Source organism: Oncorhynchus mykiss, chromosome 8 (assembly GCF_013265735.2).
Source record: "Oncorhynchus mykiss isolate Arlee chromosome 8, USDA_OmykA_1.1, whole genome shotgun sequence".
Classification (NCBI taxonomy): Eukaryota; Metazoa; Chordata; class Actinopteri; order Salmoniformes; family Salmonidae; genus Oncorhynchus; species Oncorhynchus mykiss.
The window spans coordinates 90,675,210-90,695,085 of NC_048572.1; the positions used below are offsets into that span (position 1 = coordinate 90,675,210).

A 19,876-nucleotide genomic window follows, 5' to 3' on the forward strand; every position below is an offset into this window, starting at 1 on the left:
TAGGCGCACCAGTTTGAGTCAAGAACTGCAATGCTGCTGGGTTAACGCTCAACAGTTTCCGGTGTGTATCAAGAATGGTCCTCCACCCAAAGGACATCCAGCCAACTGGACACTACTGTGGGGAAGCATTGGAGTCGACATGGACCAGCATCCCTGTGGAAGCATTGGAGTCGACATGGACCAGCATCCCTGTGGAAGCAATGGAGTCGACATGGACCAGCATCCCTGTGGAAGCATTGGAGTCGACATGGACCAGCATCCCTGTGGAAGCATTGGAGTCGACATGGACCAGCATCCCTGTGGAAGCGTTGGAGTCGACATGGACCAGCATCCCTGTGGAAGCGTTGGAGTCGACATGGACCAGCATCCCTATGGAAGCATTGGAGTCGACATGGACCAGCATCCTTGTGGAGTCCATGTCCTGATGAATGGAGGTGTCATGAGGACAAAAGTTAGTGCAACTCAATATTAGGAAGGTGTTCTTAATGTTTTGTACCCTCCGTGTAGGTTTTCCCCTAATTTGTTATGTTAGTTTTGGGCTCCCAAGTGGCACAGCAGTCTAAGGCACTGTAATTTCAGTGCTAGAGGCATCACTACAGACACCCTGGTTCGATTCCAGGCTGTATCACAACCGGCTGTGATTGGGAGTCCCATAAGGCGGCGCACAATTGGCCCAGCATCGTAAATATGAATTTGTTCTTAATGGACTTGCCTAGTTAAATTTAAATAGTTGATTAATTTGTTTGGTATTCAGTCTGCATGTTCTTGGTTGGTCCGCCATGATTGACAGTCGAAAGCCTTGGCCAGATCGATGAAGACGGCTGCACAGAACTGTCTTTTATCGATGGTGGTTATGATATCGTTTAGGACCTTGAACGTGGCTGAGGTGCACCCATGACCAGCTCTGAAACCAGATTGCATAGCGGAGAAGGTACGGTGGGATTCTAAATGGTCAGTGATATGTTTATTAACTTGGCTTTCGAAGACTTTAGAAAGGCAGGGCAGGATAGATATAAGTCTGTAACAGTTTGGGTCTAGAGGCAGGGTAGAATGGATATAGGTCTGTAACAGTTTGGGTCTAGAGGCAGGGCAGGATGGATATAGGTCTGTAACAGTTTGGGTCTAGAGTGTCTCCCCCTTTGAAGAGGGATGACCGCGGCAGCTTCCCAATCTTTAGGGATCTCAGACGATACGAAAGAGATGTTGAACAGACTAGCGGCGGATCATTTTAGAAAGTGTCCAGACAAGAGTGCATTAAAGCCTCAAGATTATTATACCTTTATTTAACGAGGCAAGTCAGTGAAGAACAAATTCTTATTTTCAATGACGGCCTAGGAACAGTGGGTTAACTGCCTGTTCAGGGGCAGAACGACAGATTTGTACCTTGTCAGCTCGGGGATTTGAACTTGCAACCTTCCGGTTACTAGTCCAACGCTCTAACCACTAGGCTACGCTGCCACCCCAAGATGGTCAAATATTAATCACAGAGGACGCAACAGGTCAGCACCAACTGTCAGTTGGCTTTTCATAGCCGAGTATTCAGATGCAGGAAGGAGATGGTCGAAAACAGCAGGTCCAGGACAAGGCAGCACATCTGGTGAACAGGTCAGGGAAACAGCAGGTCCAGGAAAAGGCAGCACATCTGGTGAACAGGTCAGGGAAACAGCAGGTCCAGGACAAGGCAGCACATCTGGTGAACAGGTCAGGGTTCAAGAGCCAGAAACTGGATCAGCAAATTAAAACGTGTCATGGAGGTTGGAGCAACAACGTTCAGCTACTTCAGACATTGGCTCCCATCTAGATTGTGCCTTTTCGATGTCGAGAAAAGTTAACTAAGGACATTTTTTTTCACTAATCTCATTGACTTCTGAAACCCCAAACCTGGTCTGTTGGGTCCGTTTCACAGAGAGATCCTGGAAGTCTCACGCTGTTGATCCTCTGGGTTGAGAAACTCTCTGGTCTGAAGCTGTAAAACCAGTACGTATTCAGTCTGCCTTTTTGATAACTGCTGTGTAAATAAAGATACTGAAATACATTTTTTAGATTTATTTTTTTACTGAATGTGAAGAGTTGACAATACAGACAACAGTGCTACATATTTTCATAGAGATAAGACTAAACAAATGTCATCAAAAACACGAACAGGGAATGTGTACATCCTCTGCACTGAAAAGGCCAGGTCAAAGCAACATAGTGGAAATTGACTTTGGCCTAAAGAGCAGATGACGCTAACTACAGGCAGTGTTTCTTAACCCACACTGGGCCCTCTGGTAATTAGTTAACACCAATGTGATCACGGCCCGTATTCTTAAAGTGTCTCAGAGCTGATCTAGGATCAGGTCGTCCCTGTAATCATTATGATCTAAAAGGAAAAACGACTCCGATGAGACCTGTTATCAATACCACCCAGTTGTCTGACCCAGTGAGGCCCAGTTCTCTTGGGTTGGAGAGAAAGACGGAACATGATGTCTGCTCCTCTCCTCACTCTATTTCTTTCTCCAGGAAGTCAGTCAGCGTGCTGGTCTCCACAGCAACCAGCAGGTACTCCACTCCATCAGCACCCTGAGGGATCATTGGAAAAATTAGTCAATTTCAGGTTGAAGCTGTGTGTGTGTGTGTGTGTGTGTGTGTGTGTGTGTGCGCGTGAGTGTACCTTGCGTGTGCGGATGAGTTTGTGGTCTCTGAACTCTGTGAGCTGGGTACGCAGGGTGAGGTCAGAGTTCACCAGGAAGGCTTCCCGACAACGCTGGTAGAAGTCCTGGAATGACAAGCCTACACACACATACACTTTAAAACAATCACTGTGAAAGGGTTTTAGGAGGGGTAGTGTGTGTGTACCTGTGTAGGAGGGGTAGTGGGTGTGTGTGTGTGTGTGTGAAGGGTTGTAGGAGGGGTAGTGTGTGTGTACCTGTGTATGAAGGGTTGTCTTTGTTCTCCAGTTGAAACTCCACCAGCAGTTTAAAGATGCCCCTGTAGACCAATCACACACCACCATTACACAACCAAATCAAACCTTATCCAAACAGGTGTGTACCTGGCGTTAGCTGTAAGGTGTTAGCCGTAGCGTGTGTACCTGCCGTTAGCTATAAGGTGTTAGCCGTAGCGTGTGTACCTGGTGTTAGCTGTAAGGCGTTAGCCGTAGTGTGTGTACCTGGCGTTAGCTGTAGTGTGTGTACCTGGCGTTACCTGTAAGGTGTTAGCCGTAGCGTGTGTACCTGGCGTTAGCTGTACTGTGTGTACCTGGCGTTAGCTGTACTGTGTGTACCTGGCGTTAGCTGTACTGTGTGTACCTGGCGTTACCTGTAAGGTGTTAGCCGTAGCGTGTGTACCTGGCGTTACCTGTAAGGTGTTAGCCGTAGCGTGTGTACCTGGCGTTACCTGTAAGGTGTTAGCCGTAGCGTGTGTACCTGGCGTTAGCTGTACTGTGTGTACCTGGCGTTAGCTGTACTGTGTGTACCTGGCGTTAGCTGTACTGTGTGTACCTGGCGTTACCTGTAAGGTGTTAGCCGTAGCGTGTGTACCTGGCGTTACCTGTAAGGTGTTAGCCGTAGCGTGTGTACCTGGCGTTACCTGTAAGGTGTTAGCCGTAGCGTGTGTACCTGGCGTTACCTGTAAGGTGTTAGCCGTAGCGTGTGTACCTGGCGTTACCTGTAAGGTGTTAGCCGTAGAGTGTGTACCTGGTGTTAGCCGTAGCGTGTGTACCTGGCGTTAGCTGTAGCGTGTGTACCTGGTGTTACCTGTAAGGTGTTAGCCGTAGCGTGTGTACCTGGCGTTAGCTGTTAGCCGTAGCGTGTGTACCTGGCGTTAGCTGTTAGCCGTAGCGTGTGTACCTGGCGTTAGCTGTTAGCCGTAGCGTGTGTACCTGGCGTTAGCTGTTAGCCGTAGCGTGTGTACCTGGCGTTAGCTGTTAGCCGTAGCGTGTGTACCTGGCGTTAGCTGTTAGCCGTAGCGTGTGTACCTGGCGTTAGCTGTTAGCCGTAGCGTGTGTACCTGGCGTTAGCTGTTAGCCGTAGCGTGTGTACCTGGCGTTAGCTGTTAGCCGTAGCGTGTGTACCTGGCGTTAGCTGTTAGCCGTAGCGTGTGTACCTGGCGTTAGCTGTTAGCCGTAGCGTGTGTACCTGGCGTTAGCTGTTAGCCGTAGCGTGTGTACCTGGCGTTAGCTGTTAGCCGTAGCGTGTGTACCTGGCGTTAGCTGTTAGCCGTAGCGTGTGTACCTGGCGTTAGCTGTTAGCCGTAGCGTGTGTACCTGGCGTTAGCTGTTAGCCGTAGCGTGTGTACCTGGCGTTAGCTGTTAGCCGTAGCGTGTGTACCTGGCGTTAGCTGTAAGGTGTTAGCCGTAGCGTGTGTACCTGGCGTTAGCTGTAAGGTGTTAGCCGTAGCGTGCGTACCTGGCGTTAGCCGTAAGGCTGCGCAGGACGTGTGTCAGGGAGGAGAGGGCGAGGGCTCCAGTCTGTTGAACTAGTAGAGAGTTCTCATAGGACGTCTCCTCCACATAACGCTGGAAACACACGCACTCCCACCACAACCAGTTAAACTGACTCAGTTTACACTGGTCCCACACTGCAGGGAGACACACACCTTCATAAACATCTGTGGTAAGACCAAGTAATACAGGACGAATAGACAAACTGCCGTACCGAGCGGTGCGTTGATGTGGTCGATGGAGGCGACAAGGTGCAGGTTGGGTAGTGAGGCCAGTTGGCCCAGTGCATTCTGGGTCTTCCCTCCACGGAGCATGGGACCGTCAATGTTGTGGATCAACAGGTACACATGGAGGTCCGGCTCTGATAAGATACAAACACAGGTCCGTGTATGTTATGGGTCAAGGTCACTGAATGCTACGGGTCAAGGTCACTGAATGCTACGGGTCAAGGTCACTGAATGCTACGGGTCAAGGTCACTGAATGCTACGGGTCAAGGTCACTGTATGCTACGGGTCAAGGTCACACTGGTCACTGAATGCTACAGGTCAAGGTCACTGAATGCTACGGGTCAAGGTCACTGAATGCTACGGGTCAAGGCCACACTGGTCCCTGTATGCTAGGGGTCAAGGTCTACCCACGTTCTCTGAGGGTGGTGGTGATGTACTGTAGTTGGTCAGCAGGGTTCCGGAACGTTCCTTGGTGTTCTAGAATCTCTGCAGACAGAGCAGTCAGGATCTACAGGACAGGAGGAGAACATCAGAGGGTTGTGTACAGGTGTGTGTGTACAGGTGTGTGTGTTACAGGTGAGTGTGCGTGTACAGGTGAGTGTGTGTGTGTGTGTGTACAGGTGTGTGTTATACTGACTGATTTGAGAGAGATGGAAGGGAAGAATCCGTTGACAACCAGGTGTATCTCCTGACAGAGCAGAGACACTCGGAACTCCTCGAGTAAGGCCTTCTTACTGCCCAGTCCGTACAGCAACACACTGTAACCCAGCCTACACACACACACACACATTTAGAACTCCATTCGTAGAGGGGTTATGATACGGTCTAGTGACCTCACTGTGACCTCCACTCGTAGAGGGGTTATGATACGGTCTAGTGACCTCACTGTGACCTCCACTCGTAGAGGGGTTATGATACGGTCTAGTGACCTCACTGTGACCTCCACTTGTAGAGAGGGTTTATGATACGGTCTAGTGACCTCACTGTGACCTCCACTCGTAGAGGGGTTATGATACGGTCTAGTGACCTCACTGTGATCTCCACTCAGAGAGGGGTTATGATACAGTCTAGTAACCTCACTGTGACCTCCACTCGTAGAGAGGGGTTATGATACGGTCTAGTGACCTCACTGTGACCTCCACTTGTAGAGAGGGTTTATGATACGGTCTAGTGACCTCACTGTGACCTCCACTCAGAGGGGTTATGATACGGTCTAGTGACCTCACTGTGACCTCCACTCAGAGGGGTTATGATACGGTCTAGTAACCTCACTGACCTCCACTCGTAGAGAGGGGTTATGATACGGTCTAGTGACCTCACTGTGACCTCCACTCGTAGAGAGGGGTTATGATACGGTCTAGTAACCTCACTGTGACCTCCACTCCGTAGAGAGGGGTCATGATACGGTCTAGTGACCTCACTGTGACCTCCACTCAGAGGGGTTATGATACGGTCTAGTAACCTCCACTCAGAGAGGGGTTATGATACGGTCTAGTAACCTCACTGACCTCCACTCGTAGAGAGGGGTTATGATACGGTCTAGTAACTCACTGACCTCCACTCGTAGAGAGGGGTTATGATACGGTCTAGTAACCTTACTGTGACCTCCACTCGTAGAGAGGGGTTATGATACGGTCTAGTAACCTCACTAGTGAGAGAGGTCCTGTATAGTGAGAGGTCCCGCATAGTGAGAGGTCCTGTATAGTGAGAGGTCCCGCATAGTGAGAGGTCCCGCATAGTGAGAGGTCCCGCATAGTGAGAGGTCCCGCATAGTGAGAGGTCCCGCATAGTGAGAGGTCCCGCATAGTGAGAGGTCCCGCATAGTGAGAGGTCCCGCATAGTGAGAGGTCCCGCATAGTGAGAGGTCCTGCATAGTGAGAGGTCCTGCATAGTGAGAGGTCCTGCATAGTGAGAGGTCCTGCATAGTGAGAGGTATAGTGAGAGGTCCTGCATAGTGAGAGGTCCTGCATAGTGAGAGGTCCTGCATAGTGAGAGGTCCTGCATAGTGAGAGGTCCTGCATAGTGAGAGAGGTCCTGCATAGTGAGAGAGGTCCTGCATAGTGAGAGGTCCCGTATAGTGAGAGAGGTCCCGTATAGTGAGAGAGGTCCCGTATAGTGAGAGGTCCCGTATAGTGAGAGGTCCTGCATAGTGAGAGAGGTCCTGCATAGTGAGAGGTCCCGTATAGTGAGAGGTCCTGCATAGTGAGAGAGGTCCTTACTGTAGCTGCAGCATCCACTTGTTGAAGTGTTCATGGTGACTGGAGTGGAGCTTCTCAATCTCTGAAGAATAACATGCCGGTTTCCCTTCTAACAGACGGAACAATGTCTCCTACACACAACAAACATGAATCACGTGGTTTACTTCCATACATCTCCTAGGAGTGTACTCACCCGGTCTAGTTTAGGTGTGTGTACTCACCCGGTCTAGTTTAGGTGTGTGTGTGTACTCACCCGGTCTAGTTTAGGTGTGTGTACTCAACCGGTCTAGTTTAGGTGTGTGTACTCAACCGGTCTAGTTTAGGTGTGTGTGTGTGTGTGTGTGTACTCACCCGGTCTAGTTTAGGTGTGTGTACTCACCCGGTCTAGTTTAGGTGTGTGTGTGTGTGTACTCACCCGGTCTAGTTTAGGTGTGTGTGTGTGTGTGTACTCACCCGGTCTAGTTTAGGTGTGTGTAGGCGCTGCAGGGTCCGGTCTGATGTCAGGAATTTAGAACTGCCGTGAGCCTCAAAGTATTCCTCGACCAGACTGGCCTAAAACAGAAAGAACTAAGTCATACCAAGACATGCCACCAGAGGTCTCTTCACGGTCCCCATGTCCAGAACAGACTGAGGCACACGGTACTACACAGAGTCAGTACTACACAGAGCCAGTACTACACAGAGCCAGTACTACACAGAGCCAGTACTACACAGAGCCAGTACTACACAGAGCCAGTACTACACAGAGCCAGTACTACACAGAGCCAGTACTACACAGAGCCAGTACTACACAGAACAAAGATTTTTGGTCTCATGTTGCATGAACTGAAATTAAAGATTGTAGAAATTTTCCACCAACACAAACAGCTTATTTCCCTCACATGTTGGGCACACACGTGTTTACATCCCTGTTAGTGAGCGTTTCTCCTTCGCCAAGATAATCCAGCCACCTGACAGGGCTGGCATATCAAGAAGCTGATTAAACAGCATGATCATTACACAGCTGCACCTTGTGCTGGGGACAATAAAAGGCCACTCTAAAATGTGCAGTTTTGTCAGACAACACAATGCCACAGACTTGCTGACTGCAGGAATATCCAACAGAGCTGTTGCCAGAGAACTTAATGTTAATTTCGAGAATTTGGTAGTACGTCCAACCGACCTCACAACCGCAGAACACGTGCATGGCGTCGTGTGAGTGAGCAGTTTGCTGATGTCAACGTTGGGAACAGAGTGCCCCAACGTATGGCCAGGCATAAATTACAGACAAACACAATTGCATTTTATCAATGGCAATTTGAATGCACAGAGATACCGTGATGAGATCCTGAGGTCCAATGTTGTGCCATTCATCCGCCGCCATCACCTCATATTTCAGACCCTTTGCTGTGAGACTGTAAATGGAGCTCAGGTGCATCATGTTTCCATGGATCATCCTTGAGATGTTTCTACAACTTGGGGTCCACCGGTGGCCTCCATCATTCTTAAATGGAAGAAGTTTGGAACCACCAAGACTCTTCCTGGAGCTGGCCGCCCGGCCAAACTGAGCAATCAGGGGAGAAGGGCCTTGGTCAAGGAGGTGACCAAGAACCCGATGGTCACTGGCAGAGCTCTAAAGATCCTCTGTGGAGATGGGAGAACCTTCCAGAAGGACAACCATCTCTGCAGCCCTCCACCAATCAGGCCTTTATGGTAGAGTGGCCAGACAGAAGCCACTCCTCAGTAAAAGGCACATGACAGCCCACTTGGAGTTTGCCAAAAGGCACCTAAAAGACTCTGACCATGATCTGGAAGGAACAAGATTCTCTAGTCTGATGAAACCAAGATTGAACTCTTTGGCCTGAATGCCAAGTGTCACGTCTGGAGGAAACCTGGCACCATCTCTATGGTGAAGCAGCATCATGCTGTGGGGATGTTTTTCAGAGGCAGGGACTGGGAGACTAGTCAGGATAGAGGGAAAGATGAGGAGGAAAGTAGAGAGAGATCCTTGAGATCATTGATGAAAATCTGCTCTAGAGCGCTCAGGAGCTCAGACTGGGGTCAAGGTTCCCCTTCCAACAGGACAACGATCCTAAGCACACAGCCAAAACAATGCAGGAGTGGTTGCGGGACAAGTCTCTGAATGTCCTTGAGTGGCCCAGCCAGAGCCTGGACTTGAACCCGATCGAACATCTCTGGAGAGACCTGAGAATAGCTGTGCAGCGAAGCTCCCCATCAAACCTGACAGAGCTTGAGAGGATCTGCAGAGAAGAGAGGGAAACTCCACAAATACAGGTGTGCCAAGCTTGTAGCGTCGTACCCAAGAAGACTCGAGGCTGTAATCACTGCCAAAGGTGCTTCAACAAAGTACTGAGTAAAGGGTCTGAATATGTATATGAATGTGATATTATTGTTTGTGTGTAGATTTATGAGGGAAAAAAACAATTGAATCAATTTTAGAACAAGGTTGTAACTTAATGTGGAAAAAGTCAAGGGGTCTGAATCCTTTCCGAATGCACTGTAAGTGCCTTAATGTCTTTGGACCCCAGGAAGAGTAGCTGCTGCCTTGGCAGGAACTAATGGGGATCCATAATAAACCCCAGGAAGAGTAGCTGCTGCCTTGGCAGGAACTAATGGGGATCCATAATAAACCCCAGGAAGAGTAGCTGCTGCCTTGGCAGGAACTAATGGGGATCCATAATAAACCCCAGGAAGAGTAGCTGCTGCCTTGACAGGAACTAATGGGGATCCATAATAAACCCCAGGAAGAGTAGCTGCTGCCTTGGCAGGAACTAATGGGGATCCATAATAAACCCCAGGAAGAGTAGCTGCTGCCTTGGCAGGAACTAATGGGGATCCATAATAAAAACAAATCTTGCTGACTGACTAACCTGGCTGGGTGGATCTGGGTGACTAACCCGGCAGGGTGGATCTGGGTGACTAACCCGGCTGGGTGGATCTGGGTGACTAACCCGGCAGGGTGGTTCTGGGTGACTAACCCGGCAGGGTGGATCTGGGTGACTAACCTGGCTGGGTGGATCTGGGTGACTAACCTGGCTGGGTGGATCTGGGTGACTAACCCGGCTGGGTGGATCTGGGTGACTAACCCGGCTGGGTGGATCTGGGTGACTAACCTGGCTGGGTGGATCTGGGTGACTAACCTGGCTGGGTGGATCTGGGTGACTAACCCGGCTGGGTGGATCTGGGTGACTAACCTGGCTGGGTGGATCTGGGTGACTAACCCGGCAGGGTGGATCTGGGTGACTAACCCAGCTGGGTGGATCTGGGTGACTAACCCGGCAGGGTGGTTCTGGGTGACTAACCCGGCAGGGTGGTTCTGGCTGAGCAACCCGGCAGGGTGGTTCTGGCTGAGCAACCCGGCAGGGTGGTTCTGGCTGAGCAACCCGGCAGGGTGGTTCTGGCTGAGCAACCTGGCAGGGTGGATCTGGGTGACTAACCTGGCAGGGTGGATCTGGGTGACTAACCTGGCAGGGTGGTTCTGGGTGACTAACCTGGCAGGGTGGTTGTGGGTGACTAACCTGGCAGGGTGGATCTGGGTGATTAACCTGGCAGGGTGGATCTGGGTGACTAACCTGGCAGGGTGGATCTGGGTGATTAACCTGGCAGGGTGGATCTGGGTGACTAACCTGGCAGGGTGGTTGTGGGTGACTAACCTGGCAGGGTGGATCTGGGTGATTAACCTGGCAGGGTGGATCTGGGTGACTAACCTGGCAGGGTGGTTCTGGGGCAGTCTTGCTCTTCTTAGCAGGTGTCTTATAGAGAGCTGTGGCTGAAGGCTTACTGGGTGTGCTGGACTGATTCACTCTGTCCTCCTCTCTCTTCCCCTTATCATCTTCATCATCCTCCTCCTCTCCAGAGTCAGAGGGAGAGAGCTCGCTGTCGCTGTCGGACCTCAGGCTGGGAGCTAACAGACAGACAGACCTTAGTTTAATACACTAAACAAAGACAGAAACGCAACATGCAACAATTTCAGAGAGCTACAGTTCATATGAGGAAAGTCAATTTAAATTCATGAGGCCCTAATCTATGGATTTCACATGACTGGGAATACAGATCTGCATCTGTTGGTCACAGATACCTTAATAAAGAGGTAGGGTGTGGATCAGAACCAGTCAGTATCTGGTGTGACCATTTTCCTAATGCAGCACGACATCTCCTTCACATAGAGTTGATCAGGCTGTTGATTGTGGCCTGTGGAATGTTGTCCCATTCCTCTTCAATGGCTGAGCGAAGTTGCTGGATATTGGCGGGAACTGGAACACGCTGTCGTACACGTTGATCCAGAGCATCCCAAACATGCTCAATATGTGACATGTCTGGTGAGTATGCAGACCATGGAAGAACTAGGACATTTACAGCTTCCAGGAATTGTGTACAGATCCTTGTGACATGGGGCTGTACATTATCATGCTGAAACATGAGGTGATGGTGGCGGATGAATGGCACGACAATGGGATCTCATCACAGTATCTCTAACATTCAAATTGCCATCAATAAAATGCAGTTGTGTTAGTTGTCCGTAGCTTATGCCTGCCCATACTATAATCCCATAGTGGGGCACTCTGTTCACAGTGTTGACATCAGTAAACATACGGTTGTGTGGCCGGTTGGATGTACTGCCAAATTCTCTAAAACGATGATGGAGGCGGTTTATAGTAGAGATATTTATATAAAATTCTCTGGCAACAGCTCTGGTGGACATTTCTGCAGTCAGCATGCCAATTGCACGCTCCCTCAACTTGAGACATCTGCGGCATTGTTTTATGGGACGTTGTTTTACTGTCCCCAGCACAAGGTGCACCTGTGTAATGATCGTGTTTAATCAGCTTCTTGATATGCCAAACCTGTGAGGTAGATGGATTATCTTGGCAAAGGAGAAATGCTAACTAACAGGGATGTAAACAAATTTGTGCACAAAATGTGAGAGTAATAAGGTTTGGAAAATTTCTGGGATCTTTTATTTCAGCTCATGAAACATGGGACCAACACTTTATATGTTGTGTTTATATTTTTGTTCTGTGTAGTCACGGTTAAAAGAGTTTATTGAATGTCCCAAACATTTAGTTACAACGTCAGTAGCCGATTGTTTGTTTCCCACCTGAGAGTCTCTTCCTCAGTCTGTGGGGCGTTGTGGAAACAAACTGCACCTTCCTGCCCTGAGAGGAAACAGGAAGTAACACAGGTCACACCTCAGCACTGGGCACCAATATAGTCTATGAAAGGTCAGGTGACAACTGGCTACATCTGTTCTCTCCAATACTCACCTTCTGAGGAGTCCTGTTCTCACTCACATCTAGAGATGGGGAGAACACAGAGAAAATGGACAGCATCCACCTGATCACACATTAGTTATCACACCTACTCATTCAAGCATTTCTTTTCTACATTGTAGAATAATAGTGAAGACATCAAAACTATGAAATAACACATATGGAATCATGTAGTAAGCAACAACAACAAAGAGTTAAATCAAAATATTGTATAAATAAGATATTTGAGGTTCTTCAAAGTAGACACCCTTTGCCTTTGACAACTTTGCACACTCTTGCCATTCTCTCAACCAGCTTCATGAGGTAGTCACCTGGAATGCATTTCAATTAAAGGTGTGCCTTGTTACAAGTTTATTTGTGGAATTTCTTTCCTTCTTAATGTGTTTGAGCCAATCAGTTGTGTTGTGACAAGGAAGGGGTGGTATATAGAAGATGGTATTTTACCAAACAGGGACAATATTATGGCAAGAACAGCTCAAATAAGCAAAGAAAAACGACAGTTCATAAGTCAGTCAAGAAGGAAAGTTTCTCCAAGTGCAGTCGCAAAAACCACCAAGCGCTATGATAAAACTGGCTCTCATGAGGACCACCACAGGAAAGACCCAGAGTTACCTCTGCTGCAGAGGATAAGTTCAGAAATTACAGCCCAAATAAATTCTTCAGAGTTCAAGTAACAGACACATCTCAGCATCAACTGTTTAGAGGAGACTGCGTGAATCAGGCCTTCATGGTTGAATTGCTGCAAAGAAACCACTACTACAGGACACAAATAATAAGAAGAGACTTTCTTGGGACGAGCAATGGACTAATTAGACCGGTGGAAATCTGTCCTTTGGTCTGATGAGTCCAAATTGGAGATTTCTGGTTCCAACCGCTGTGTCTTTGTGAGACGCAGAGTAGGTGAATGGATGGTCTCCGTATGTGTGGTTCCCACCATGAAGCATGGAGTAGGAGGTGTGATGGTGCTTTGCTAGTGACACGGTCTAGTTTAATTCAGAATTCAAGGAACACAACTTCTTATGGCTGCAGGGGCAGTATTGAGTAGCTTGGATGAAAGGTGCCCAGAATAAACGGCCTGCTCCTTAGTCCCAGTTGCTAATATATGCATATTATTATTAGTATTGGATAGAAAACACTCTGAAATTTCTAAAACTGTTTGAATGATGTCTGTGAGTATAACAGAACTCATATGGCAGGCAAAAATCTGAGAAGAAATCCAAACAGGAAGTGGGAAATCTGATGTTGGTCGATTTTCAACCCAGCCCCTATTGAATACACTAGATGTCAACCGTCTTTAGAAACTTGAATGAGGCTTCTACTGTGATGTGGGGCTGAATGAGAGCTGAATGAGTCAGGTGTCTGGCAGAGAGCCAGGTCCTGGTCATGCGCAATTCACATGATAGCGACCTGCGTTCCATTGCTTCTCTACAGACAAAGGAACATTATTGAAGATTTATGATAAAAACATCCTAAAGATTGATTCTATACTTAGTTTGAAAATGTTTCTACGACCTGTAATATAACTACGTTTTTGTCCGACGTAAACCTGCACGAGCGTTTGGATTTGTGTACCTAACGCCCTAACAAAAGTAGCTACTTGGACATAAATAATGGACATTATCGAACAAATCAAACATTTGTTGTGGAACTAGGATTCCTGGGAGTGCATTCTGATGAAGATCATCAAAGGGAATATTTAATGTGATTTCTGATTTCTGTTGACTCCAACATGGCGGATAATTGTATTTGTTTTCTGAGCGCTGTTTTACGATTATTAGTCTCAGATTATTGCATGGTTTTCTTTTTCCGGTAAGCTTTTTTTTAATCTGACACAGCGGTTGCATTAAGGAGAGGTATATCTACTTTTCCATGTCTAACAATTGTATTTTCATCGACATTTATAATGAGTATTTCTGTAAAATGATGTGGCTCTCTGCAATATCATCGGATGTTTTTGGAACTAGTGAACGCAACTCGCCAATGTATACTGAGATGTTTTTATATAAATATTAACTTTATCAAACAAAACATACATGTATTGTGTAACATGAAGTCCTATGAGTGTCATCTGATGAAGATCATCAAACGTTAGCGATTCATTTTCTCTCTATTTGTGCTTTTTGTGACTCCTCTCTTTGGCTGGAAAAATGGCTGTGTTTTTCTGTGGCATGGTGGTGACCTAACATAATCGTTTGTGGTGCTTTCGCTGTAAAGCCTATTTGAAATCGGACACTGTGGTGGGATTAACAACAAGATTACCTTTAAAACGGTATAAGATACATGTATGTTTGAGGAATTTTAATTAGAAGAGTTCTGTTTTGAATTTGGCGCCCTGCACTTTCACTGGCTGTTGTCATATCATCCCGTTAACGGGATTGCAGCCATAAGACCCAGTATGGCTACCACAGCATTCAGCAGCGATACGCCATCCCATCTAGTTTGGGCTTAGTGGGTCTATCATTTGTTTTTCAACAGGACTATGACCCAACACACCTCCAGGCTGTCTAAGGACTATTTGACCAAGAAGGAGAGTGATGAGTGCTGCATCAGATGACCTGGCCTCCACAATCACCAGACCTCACCAGACCTCAACCCAATTGAAGAAGTTTTAAGGAGCCTTTTGGTCCTTGCCAGCAAGTCCCTCTCATGGCAAGAACAGCTCAAATAAACAAAGAGAAATGACAGTCCATCATTACTTTACGACGTGAAGGTCAATCAATCTGGAAAAAGTCCAGAACTTTGAAGGTTTCTTCAAGTGCAGTCGCAAAAACCATCAAGCACTATGATGAAACTGGCTCTCATGAGGACCGCCACAGGAAAGGAAGACCCAGCGTTACCTCTGCTGCAGAGGACACGTTCATCAGCGTTACCAACCTCAGAAATTGCAGCCCAAATAAATGCTTCACAGAGTTCAAGTAACAGACACATCTCAACATCAACTGTTCAAAGGAGACTACGTGAATCAGGCCTTCATGGTGAAATTGCTGATTTTTGGTTCCTACCGCTGTCTTTGTGAGACGCAGAGTAGGTGAATGGATGATCTTCACATCTGTGGTTCCCACCGTGAAGCATGGAGGAGGTGGTGTGATGGTGAGCGGGTGCTTTGCTGGTGACACAGTCAGTGATTTATTTAGAATTCAAGGCACACTTAACCATGACTACCACAGCATTCTGCAGCGATACACCATCCCATCTAGTTTGCGCTTAGTGGAACCATCATTTGTTTTTCAACAGGACAGTGACCCAACAGACCTCCAGACTGTGTAAGGACTATTTGACCAAGAAGGAGAGTGATGAGTGCTGCATCAGATGACCTGGCCTCCACAATCACCTGACCTCAACCCAATTGAGATGGTTTGGGATGAGTTGGACCGCAGTGAAGGAAAAGCAGCCAACAAGTGCTCAGCATATGTGGGAACTACTTGAAGACTGTTGAAATAGCATTCCTCATGAAGCTGGTTGAGAGAATGCCAAGAGTGTGCAAAGCTGCAATCAAGGCTACTTTGAAGAATCTCAAATATAAAATATATTTTGATTTGTTAACACTTTTTTGGTTACTACATGATTCCATGTGTTATTTCATAGTTTTGATGTCTTCATCATTAGTCTACAATGTAGAAAATAATACAAAATAAAGGAAAACCCTGGAATGAGTAGGTGTGTCCAAACTTTTGACTAGTACTGTATATCAAATTAAATTGTGTTGGTCACATCCAGAGATATAGAGATGGGCGAGGATGAGAGAATGGGAAGGAAGAGATGGGCGAGGATGAGAGAACGGGAAGGAAGAGATGGACAGGAACGAGGATGAGAGAACGGGAAGGAAGAGATGGATGAGAGAACGGGAAGGAATAGATGGACAGGAACGAGGATGAGAGAACGGGAAGTAAGAGATGGACGAGGATGAGAGAACGGGAAGGAAGAGATGGACGAGGATGAGAGAACGGGAAGGAAGAGATGGACGAGGATGAGAGAACGGGAAGGAAGAGATGGACGAGGATGAGAGAACGGGAAGGAAGAGATGGACGAGGATGAGAGAACGGGAAGGAAGAGATGAACGAGGATGAGAGAACGGGAAGGAAGAGATGGACGAGAACGAGGATGAGAGAACGGGAAGGAAGAGATGGACAGGAACGAGGATGAGAGAACGGGAAGGAAGAGATGGACGAGGACGAGAGAACGGGAAGGAAGAGATGGACGAGGACGAGAGAACGGGAAGGAAGAGATGGACGAGGACGAGAGAACGGGAAGGAAGAGATGGACGAGGACGAGAGAACGGGAAGGAAGAGATGAACAAGGACGAGAGAACGGGAAGGAAGAGATGAACGAGGACGAGAGCACGGGAAGGAAGAGATGAACGAGGACGAGAGAACGGGAAGGAAGAGATGGATGAGAACGAGGATGAGAGAACGGGAAGGAAGAGATGGATGAGAACGAGGATGAGAGAACGGGAAGGAAGAGATGGATGAGAACGAGGATGAGAGAACGGGAAGGAAGAGATGGACGAGAACGAGGATGAGAGAACGGGAAGGAAGAGATGGACAGGAACGAGGATGAGAGAACAGGAAGGAATAGATGGACAGGAACGAGGATGAGAGAACGGGAAGGAAGAGATGGACGAGAACGAGGATGAGAGAACGGGAAGGAAGAGATGGACGAGGATGAGAGAACGGTAAGGAAGAGATGGACGAGGATGAGAGAACGGGAAGGAAGAGATGGATGAGAACGAGGATGAGAGAATGGGAAGGAAGAGATGGATGAGGATGAGAGAACGGGAAGGAAGAGATGGACGAGAACGAGGATGAGAGAACGGGAAGGAAGAGATGGATGAAAGAGGGACTCACTGCAGCCATTGTGGGCGGGGCCAGAAGGGTCAGGTGTTGTTCTGAAGGTCACACTCCTCGTTGGGGTCCGAGCCAGCTCAGACGCTACACACACACACACACACACAGAGAGTGATTACTCTACGAGCCAGAGAGACCAGACAAGAAGAGGCGAAGCGAGCGGCTTCACACTGCCCAAAATCTGCCCACGAAAATAAGATAACTATGAGTGTTGAATTTGATGAACAAAAAATGTGCTGCGTGAGGCTTATCTGACCTCATAGAGTTTGGTAATGGGTAGGTTGTTACCAGTGTACTGATATCTGACCTCATAGAGTTTGGTAATGGGTAGGTTGTTACCAGTGTACTGATATCTGACCTCATAGAGTTTGGTAATGGGTAGGTTGTTACCAGTGTACTGATATCTGACCTCATAGAGTTTGGTAATGGGTAGGTTGTTACCAGTGTACTGATATCTGACCTCATAGAGGCTTCCATCTCTGAGGTCATGTATTTCCTGTTAAAGCAGTGACTCAACTATGTTGTCAATATGATAAGGTTTGGAGAGACTTACCCATCTGGGCCATCCTGTTGGAGCGTTTGACCGTCTGAAAGCTGAACACTGATGCCCCTCCTCCTGCTGCTGCTGTTACACACTCCTCCCCCTCTTCAGACAGGACACAGTCAGACAGGACACAGTCAGAGACTCCCCACACACAGTCAGAGACTCCCCACACACAGTCAGAGACTCCCCACACACAGTCAGAGACTCCCCACACAGTCAGAGACTCCCCACACAGTCAGACAGGACACAGACAGACAGGACACAGCCAGGCAGGACACACACACACAGCCAGGCAGGACACACACACACAGCCAGGCAGGACACACACACACAGCCAGGCAGGACACACACACACAGCCAGGCAGGACACACACACACAGCCAGGCAGGACACACACACACAGCCAGGCAGGACACACACACACAGCCAGGCAGGACACACACACACAGCCAGGCAGGACACACACACACAGCCAGGCAGGACACACACACACAGCCAGGCAGGACACACACACACAGCCAGGCAGGACACACACACACAGCCAGGCAGGACACACACACACACAGCCAGGCAGGACACACACACAGCCAGGCAGGACACACACACACAGCCAGGCAGGACACACACACACAGCCAGGCAGGACAACACACACAGCCAGGCAGGACAACACACACAGCCAGGCAGGACACATATGCACAGTCAGTAGGGCTGTTCGTCATGTCCGACCGACACACACCGTCTGTTCCGAGGACCTGGACATAGTGCAGCTCACTAAGGCCTGCCTCATCCTCTCTACCGCTCCTCTCTGCTTCACTCCTCAGAGTCACCAGCCTCTGCACACTGCTGCCCTGCACATCTACACACACAGCAAAACCAACAAATTAGTCAGCAGTAGTGTGTGTCTTTGTGATGGTGTGTGTGTGTGGGTGTCTTTGTGATTGTGTGTGTGTGGGTCTTTGTGATGGTGTGTGTGGGTCTTTGTGATGGTGTGTGTGGGTCTTTGTGATGGTGTGTGTGAGTCTGATTCTTACCTTGTTGTTTGTCCACCATGTGTTCCAGTGCATCTCCGTCACCCACAAACCTCACCTCCAATATACTCATACTGCACAGAAACACACGTTCATCACCACACCACTTCCAACACACTGTCATGCTGATCATCATCACTACTACCTACAACACTCATATGGAGATCGGAGCTCTTATGATGCCGAGGTCAAAACAACTGGAAACTCGGAAATGGGAACTTGAAAATCTCCAACTTCCGTGCATTCCAGACAACTGGGAAAACAAGCTCCGACAGAGAAAAGTCATTTTGAACGGTCATCCAACTCGGAATCTCGGGCCTCTTTCTAGAGCTCCGAACCTGAAGATCACTGACGTAATGATTTGACCTCGTATTTTTCCGAGTTCCCAGATGTTTTGAACGAGGAAATATTACACAGAATCAAACACGCGCTATCGTTAGCTAGCTAATGAAGAAATATACCACGAAAAGCAGGGACTTGCCTGGCTGCTGTTTTTAACCACCCGTTATCGCGCACGTTTGTAGAAGACACAATTATATATATATATATTTTTTTTAAATGACAAATATTAACTACTACACTGAGTCAAGTTAGAAACGTCTACAAAGTGCGCGCAGCTTGAAAGACCTTTGACAGATTTCCGCGGGCCAGCCTGCAAGTTTTTAAACCACGTGTTGAGTCAAAGGTCGTCGGTTTAGTTTAAACCAATCAGAAGGCATAATTCTGTAAAACATCACTTCCCAAGATGCTTGGCGCGCAGCTACGCCAGAGATGCATTAGAAAGGAGGAGAAGGTGCTCTTTGAGGCACGGCGTTAAGATGGCGGAAGCCGATGTGTTGTTTTTGAAGATGAAAAAAGTAAATCGAATACAGTTTTATTGACAACGATGAGTGGACAACAGTGAAGTCCAAGAAAGAAACCAAAAAGGCTAAAATTGTTGTGGCAAATCAAATGTCATTAGTCACATGCGCAGAATACAACAGGGCTTAAATGGCTTTAAGACTTAAATTTGAAAACAAAGTATTGCCTATTTAAGAAAAAGTATTGCCTATTTAGCTTATTTAATGAAACCCTGGCTGGCTTTTGATGTCCTAGGTCAGGGCTCTCCAACCCTGTTCCTGGAGAGCTACCTACCTTCCTGTATGTTTCTGCACCAACCCCAGTTGTAACTAACCTGATTCAGTTGATCAACTGGCTAATTATTTAATCAGATGAGCTAGATCAGGGTTGGAGTGAAAACCTACAGGAGGGTATCACTCCAGGAACAGGGTTGGAGTTAAAACCTACAGAAGGGTCTCTCTCCAGGAACAGGGTTGGAGTTAACCTACAGGAGGGTCTCT

At 47.9% G+C, this 19,876-nt stretch overlaps 1 protein-coding gene across 2 annotated transcripts; it reads right to left on the reverse strand.

The window, feature by feature from the left end:
• Positions 1-2,031: 2,031 nt before the first annotated feature.
• orc2 (origin recognition complex, subunit 2) lies at positions 2,032-19,211 on the reverse strand. 2 transcript variants are annotated; one of them, XM_036986782.1, is made up of 17 exons: positions 19,018-19,211; positions 18,540-18,610; positions 18,245-18,364; positions 17,517-17,609; positions 16,964-17,047; positions 12,114-12,142; positions 11,948-12,005; positions 10,557-10,753; positions 7,303-7,401; positions 6,871-6,980; positions 5,289-5,421; positions 5,063-5,159; positions 4,638-4,784; positions 4,389-4,560; positions 2,909-2,970; positions 2,654-2,772; positions 2,032-2,562 (listed from the first exon to the last, which is right to left on the reverse strand). In XM_036986782.1, the coding sequence occupies exons 2-17, from the start codon at positions 18,607-18,609 to the stop codon at positions 2,482-2,484; spliced, it is 1,671 nt and encodes a 556-aa protein (XP_036842677.1). In that variant the 5' UTR covers position 18,610; positions 19,018-19,211; the 3' UTR covers positions 2,032-2,481. The 2 variants fall into 2 exon arrangements, with proteins under 2 accessions (XP_036842677.1, XP_036842676.1); XM_036986781.1 differs by lacking the exon at positions 19,018-19,211 and having other exon boundaries at positions 18,540-18,679.
• Positions 19,212-19,876: the final 665 nt, after the last annotated feature.